This window comes from Capra hircus, chromosome 7 (genome assembly GCF_001704415.2).
Source record: "Capra hircus breed San Clemente chromosome 7, ASM170441v1, whole genome shotgun sequence".
Lineage (NCBI taxonomy): Eukaryota > Metazoa > Chordata > Mammalia > Artiodactyla > Bovidae > Capra > Capra hircus.
The window spans coordinates 67,336,745-67,344,048 of NC_030814.1; the positions used below are offsets into that span (position 1 = coordinate 67,336,745).

General features: G+C 60.8%; 1 protein-coding gene across 1 annotated transcript; it reads left to right on the forward strand.

Annotated features, from left to right (window-relative positions):
* On the forward strand, window positions 4,355-6,644 carry LOC108636371 (outer dense fiber protein 3-like protein 2). The gene has a single exon (XM_018050517.1). The coding sequence runs from the start codon at window positions 4,945-4,947 to the stop codon at window positions 5,374-5,376; it is 432 nt and encodes a 143-aa protein (XP_017906006.1). The 5' UTR covers window positions 4,355-4,944; the 3' UTR covers window positions 5,377-6,644.

The following is a 7,304-nucleotide window of genomic DNA, read 5'->3' on the forward strand; positions in this document are numbered from 1 at the left end:
CGACAGGGGTTGGGGTCGGGGAGCCTTCCTGTGTCAGGGACAGAGACACTCTGTATCTCTGGCTTCTGGGAGGAGGGGGCTTCCTGGACAACCACAGCCACCCCTTGGCCCACGTGACTCCTGTCCCGGACTCAGCTCGGCCCCCTCCTATCCTGAAATGCTGCCTTCTCATCATCTCACCGCAGTGAGCACTAGTCCTGCCCTGCTCTCTGTTGCAGAACATGTAACACCTTTTAAGGTATGAAGTGCTCCTTCATACATTTACTGCTTATTTCCTCTGGCCTCCTGACATCGGCTCCGGGCTGCCTCTTCCTGTCATGGACCCCAGCCCAAGCAGAAACTAGTACAGAGTTGGTGTTCAGTGAGAACTTCCTAGATGAGGAAGGAGGGGAGGAAGGAATGCTTCTTGGCCCAGAGTGGCAATCTTGGACCATGCCTCGGCCTCCCCAGCTGTAGAAACAGGGCCACGCTGCCCATGACCTCGCCCGTCCCTCCTGCCACCAGGCTGTGGGTGTCCTGTTTGTGGCTCCAGCTCCCGGGAGCCTGCTCTGGCCTGGGCTGCCCAGCTCGGCTGGCTCCGGGGGGACTGGCTCTGCTGACACTGGACTCTTTCCTGGACTGTCCGGCCGCCTGGCCGACATTCGATCCTGGCCCCACTTCAGGCCAGCGATCGCCGGCCAGCCTGATCAGGCCAGGGCCCCAGACTCCCTGCCCTGGGACAAGGGGCCGTCTGTGCCATTCGGGACCGTGTGGTTGGCCAGGGCTCTGCCAACCCCGCAGGAGCTGCCAGCATCAGGGACAGTGCCGGCACCTGTGGCCCAGAGCTGCTGCGTGGCCAAGGAGCAGACACCAGGAGCCAGGGGCATCCGCCCACCATGGGGACTCTCACCTGCGACCCGGCTCCATGGCTGACCCCAGCGCCTCTGGGCCGGCGGGCCACTGACTATCAGATCCCGGAGACCAGCCTGAGGAGGACCTGCGGGGTGGCCACCTTGGAGCACGGTAGGTGGGCGAGGGGCCCTGTGGAGGTGGGACACTTCCCTGCTCTCATCCCCCCCCAACCCAGATGGGGTTTGGAATGTGTGGGAGCCCAGCTGGAGGCAGGAGCTTCTGGCAAGCCCCTGCATTTTCCAGGAACTCAATTTTCCTTCCTGCAGGATGGGTGTGAGCCTGGCATTCTTGTGGGCCCCTGAATCCAGTATCGTACAGTCAGACACCTTTCCCGGTGCTGAGTATACAGTGGGCAACAGAGCAGCAAAGGCCCTGTGGTGGGGATGGACGTTAGCAATGACAGCCGAGAAGCCTTTGCAGTGTGTTCACTGCTGATAGTGACCTTGGACAAAAGGCAGCAAAGAGGCTGGGAGCCTGTGCAGGGTCAGGAAACGAAGAGATCTGTGGGGCAGCTGAGTCTCTGACTCTGCCATGGACTCCGGGATCTTAGGGCCTATTCAAGCCACAGTTCTCCATCCCTAACAAGGCAGCTGGAGTCAGACTGTGGGACTGACATTCTTGCGGAGGCCACCAAACACTGCAGCTGTGACAGTGTGTCTCCATGTCTGGGGTCAGCTCCCCAAGCAGTGACCATGTGTCTCTGAGTCTGGGGTCAGACTTTCCAAGGTGCCCTGGCCCTGAAGCCCCTCCCTCCTATGACTCACAAAGCCCCTGTCACTCCCCACTCCCCCCGGCAGGGGAAGGCAGCCCCTCCTCCCCTACCCCTGTCATGGAGGTTGGCTAGGAGGCGGGTGGGGGCTCTGGGGCTGGTCCCTGGGTTCCCTCTCCATCAATCAGGGTGAGCAACCCGAGGCCGTGACCCAAGGATTCTGGTCACAGGCTCTGGGCCAGGCTTGTATGCCCTGCCTTCCACCGTGGGCTACATCAACCACGACTGCACCAGGGTAGCCGGTCCTGCCTACTCACTCTTCCGGAGGCCCAGTGAGGGTAAGGCCGGTGAGGGTGGGAGGGGAGTGGGGGGTGGACCTCCAATCTCCCACTGGAGCACTTCCTACCCGCTTAGATCCAGGCCCTCACTCATCAGGCAGGAAGCTGGGATGGTGCATGGTATCACCCCTACTGTGTGACCTCAGGGAAGCTGCTGTGCCTCTCTGGTCCATTTCTGTATGGAAGGGGAGTCGTGGGCAGTGTTCTCCTTGCTGCCTGACTCGGGAAAGCTGTGTCTCAGTTTCCCACGCTGTAAACAATGAGGGCGCAGTCCTTACCAAGTTGTAGTCAAGACCAAATACACCTCGGAAGCCTGGAGAGGTTCATGGAGTGAGAATTAGGTGGTTTCAAAGTGGCTACCGCAGCGCCTGGCCTCTGTCAGTAAAGAAGGGCCCGGTGTGGGGTGGCCTCCAGGCCTCTGTCAGTGGGATGGGGGCTCCCGGGCCATGTGGTCCCACAGGACACAGGGAGGTGGGAGGCGGCCTTTCATGTTTGGGCAGGAAAGGCTGGTGAGACCGCAGGCCGTGTCACTGCTGCCTGCGCCTTCACAGCGATGCCTGCAGGTGACTTGAGCCCGCAATCTAGAGTACTCGGGGTCCTGAATGTGCTGGGCTGGGGACTGGAAGGCTTTTTACTCTGCGGGGACTTTGATTCGTGTGGACAGAGGCTCCTTTGGAGGGGTGGGGCTCACAACCTCTTCCCAGCCTTCAGAATCGGCATCCACCCCAAACCCAGGAGCCTCTGAGGGCCCCAGAGGCACGTAAGGGAGTCAGTGCTGCATCTGTCACTAGGAAGGACTGAGACCTGGGTCTGTGGCCCAGAGCAACCTGGACTTCCAGGCTCTCTTCCCAGTCATAGGAGCCCATCCTGGGACAGAGGGACAGACGGAATGGGGAGTTGGGTTACTGGTGGTTAGTGTAGACTTTGTTGAGTGTCCAGAGCAGACTCTTGGAGGTGGGGGCAGGGAGCTGGGCTTTGTAGGATGAATAGGAATTTGGTCCCCCTTGAGAAGAAGGAATCCAGGCAGATCTTGCAGCACAGCAACGGCCTTGAGGTGGGAAATGACATGAGCGGGGCTGTGCCTGTTTGTCAAGACCATGCTTCACGTGTGCCCACCATGTCACATATGCACATGTACACACGGTACTTAATCCCATGAATCCCTGTCAGACCTACCACTCTCAGATGCACATGCATTGGTACCAGAGTGGGCTTATAAACAGTGGCAGTGGCCATCACAGTAAGGGTCACGAGTATTAAGTGCAGGCACCAGACCACCCTATCCCGAGGATCATCTCCCCTTCCATCTTCGCATCCTGCTGGTGTGAGGAGGAGACTGGCCGGTTGGGAGAGCTTCCTCAGGCCCAGCTGTCAGAGGCCCGACTCAAGCCCTGGCCCCAGGCTGGTCGCATGCTAGCATACCCCAGCTCTGCAGGGCTCTCCTCCGACAGATGCTTACTCAGGACCTGGTTACTTTAACTCTACACACAACTCTAAGTGTCCCATAGCGGGTCCCCCAAGCCGCTGACAGGTTGGAGGTTGGGGGTGGGGCACAGCTCTGATTTCAAGCACATAGACGGTCAACACGATCCCATGCCCCAGGTCCGGGCAGTCACTCCTCCATAGGCTGAGTTTCCTGCCCTTCAGGACGTGGCAGGGGCCTCAGGGTTAATGAGGGCATCGACTGGGGGCGAGGTCACTGGAGCTGCCCTCGAGACCCTGGGCTCTCCCCGCAAGCATCTCCGCAGGAGACCAGCCCCGGGCCAGTCTACTTCCTGGACTCGAAAGTCACCCGCTTCGGCCGCAGCTGCACCCCTGCCTACTCCATGCAGGGCCGGGGCAAGTCTCCCAGTGAGTATCTAATTTGAGCTGATCCCTCCCACAGGACCCTGGCCCTTCAGGGTCTCAGCGAATCTTGGGCCACCCTTCCTTTCTGCCCTACCCCCACCAATTTCTTAGATCCTCAGTGTCTTTGGAATGATGAAATCCAGTAGACTTAGAAGAGGGGTCAGGGACCCTAAGAGAACCTGAACGGGTAAAGGGGGCCAGGCTAATGTGACCCAGTACATGTGTGGGCACAAACTACTCAGCCATCCATCCATCTACTCACCCATCATCCATCCACTCACCCACCCATCTGTCTGTTCATCCATTCGCCCACACTTTCATCCACCCTTCCATCCACCCACCCACCCACTCACCTACCCATCCATCCATGTACCCACTCACCCATCCAACCATCCTTCCATCTACCCACCCATCCATCCACCCATCCATCCATCTACCCATCCATCCACCCACCCATCCATCTACCCATCCATCCACCCATCCATCTGTCCATCCATCCATCCATCCATCAATCCATTCACCCCTCCATCTAACCATCCATCCATCCATCCATCTGTCCACCCACTCACCCATCCATCCACAGTCTACTCATCTACAACTCCCTGAATCCATCATCTGCTCATTCACTCGTCACCTCTTCACTCACTACCCATCCTTCCATTGACCCATCCACTCAAACATGCACTAAGCCAGCTGCTGAGCATTGAAGTAGCTATGCCTCATTTTTACTTTTGTAAGACTCCAGCCCTTGGTGCTTAGATCCAGGTGGGGACCTCTCACCTCAGTGTGGCCATGTCTGGAGAGGCAGAGAGACCCACATCAGGGGGAACCTGGAAGGGCTGTGAGGGCTCTCTGTAGGAGCGTGTGGAGAAGGCATGGGGAGAAGGGGATTTTGGGGCTGTCTTGAGATGGAGAAGCAGCTCCTGGGAGGTTGGAATGGGAAACAGGAGGTATGCCCAGCAGAGGGCTGAGCTTGGACAAAGGCTGGAGGCTTGAAAGAGAAAGAGGGCAGCCAGGCTGCTGTGAACTCCACGATGCATATGGCAGGGGAGCCATGCCGGGTCTTGGAGGAGGTGAGGACTCTGTCCACTGTCCATTCTTACAGGTCTGGAGGTGACACCCGGCCCTGGGGCTTACAGCCCAGAGAAGGTGGCCCCCATGCGCCAGCGGACACCTCCAGCTTTCACACTGGGCTCCCGCCTCCGCCCACGGCCCCTGAACACCTCAGCCCCTGCCCCCAACACCTACACCCTGCCCTCCCTCTGGGGCTCGCAGGTCTTTACCAAGCCCAGCAGCCCCAGCTACACCGTGGCTGGCCGCACACCGGCCGCCCGCCCCTCGCAGGACCCCGCGGAGATACCCGGCCCTGGCCAGTATGACAGCCCGGACCCCAATGCCTACCGTCAGCGCCGGCCGGCCTTCACCATGCTGGGGCGGCCCCGAGCCCCACGGCCCCCAGATGAGACACCCGGCCCCGGCAGCCACAGCCCTGAGCAGGTCACTGTGACCAAGGCCAGGGCCCCGGCATTCACCATGGGCATCCGCCACTCCAAGCGGGCTACCACCATGGCCGCAGACACTGCACCCTGATGCCCTCATGACAGGAGGTGACAGGACGCCTGGCCCACTCCTGGGTTGAGCCTCAGTCTCCTGTGCTGTGAAGTGGAGGGGGGTAGGCAGGCAGTTGGACAGGGGAGCCTAGGAGAAGCCAGGGTGAGGGGAAGGCACCTCCTTCCTTCCTGTCTTCTGAAAGGTCCTTCTAGGCCACTGCTTTCTCCAGTCCTGGGGGCTGTGATCCCGTGGTCCCCACAGGGTGAGTCTCCTTCCAGTGTCCCAGTTTCTTCTGTCCAGGTCACAGCAGGCCAGGCCAGGCCAGGTGGAAAAAGGGACACTCTGGCCTTCCCCAGCCACTGGCCAGACACACGGCTTCCTGTGTCCTAGAACTCAGTGTCCGCCCTCAAGGGCCTGGGTCCCCATCATGGCTCGGGTTTCTGCCTCACTTGGGCTCATCCCTGCTACTCATGGAAGGGTTGTTTGGGCCCAGATCCTGCTGGAGGCAGCCCTGCCGCCCTCCTACCTGCCCCACCCTCTAGCTGCCTACCAATAAAATTCTGGGGCACTGGCAGCTGTCAGCATCCTGGTTGCATCTGTTCACGCCACAGGAAGGAAACCTGAACACTGCTCTCAGAGCCCAGGCCCTAACTCTGCAGCCCTCTGGGCACCTGGATGGGACTGAAGAAGGGGTCCAGGACTGGAGGAGATGTGCCATGGGGCAGGGGTTTGAGTGGAGGGAGCCAGCCTGGTAGGCTTCTTGAAAGAAGGGACACCAAAGCTGGGCTTTGAAGGATGTATAGGAACTTGATGAAGTTGAACATTTGCCACAGTAGGCGCCTACCGTGTTCCAGGCATTGGTAAGGGTGTTTTGCAGCGACTCCGGAGGCAAGTCACGTTTACAGACATTTGTCAGAGGGCATAATGGGTGCTGGTGTCCTTCCGCGGCCTGGATATGAATCCTGCCCCATGGGCTCTGTTCCTGCCGATCTTTTCCACGGACAGAAAAGAAATACGTGGATGAAGCATGTAACCAAGCCCTTGGGACCACGCCACCTTATTAACTGCAGCCCAGAAAGACCCTAACCCAGGATCTTGGGAGGGACAGACCACACTTTGACTTCGTGGAGGAGATGACCCCCAGTGCAGCGCAGCAGGAAGAGCCTAGACCTTGGAGTTGGGGTCAGCTCTCTCCTACTTGGCCCCTCTTCCCCAGCCTGGGTGCCAAACCTCAGCACACACCCTTCACCAGACTAGGTGGACACATGCCAGGAGCCCCTCTATACACACCTGTGTACACACCAGGACCCCCTACACACACACACCTGTGTACACATCAGGACCCAAGACTCCTGACACACACCTGTGTACACACTGGGACCCCTACACACACAACGGTAAACATACCCAGGATCCCCCAACACACACCTGGACGGGGACCCAGACTCCCTCCTCTCACACACACAGACACACACACACACACACAGTCACATCCGCACAGAATATACACACAATCCAACTCTCACACAGTCCACAAGTCTGTAAGTCTGTAGTCCGCAACAGAGACACAGCACAGAGCCCAGGTGGCGGCTGGCAGACCCCGACAAACGTCCTCCGACCCCCTCACTGACCCAGGGCCACCCCCTCCCAGGCCGCAGGAGCACAATAGTTCTCCCGGCTGGAGGCTCAGGCCACCCGCGCCCCGCCCCGCCCCGCCCCGCCCCGCCGCCCGCCCCGCCGCCCGCCCCGCCCCGCCCCGCCCCCCGCCCCGCCCCGCCCCGCCCCGCCCCGCCCCGCCGCCCCGCCCCGCCCCCGCCCCGCCCGCCCCGCCCCGCCCCGCCGCCCCGCCCCGCCCCGCCGCCCCGCCCCGCCCGCCGCCCCGCCCCGCCCCGCCGCCCCGCCCCGCCCCGCCCGCCCCGCCCCGCCGCCCCGCCCCGCCCCGCCGCCCGCCCCGCCCCGCCCCGCCG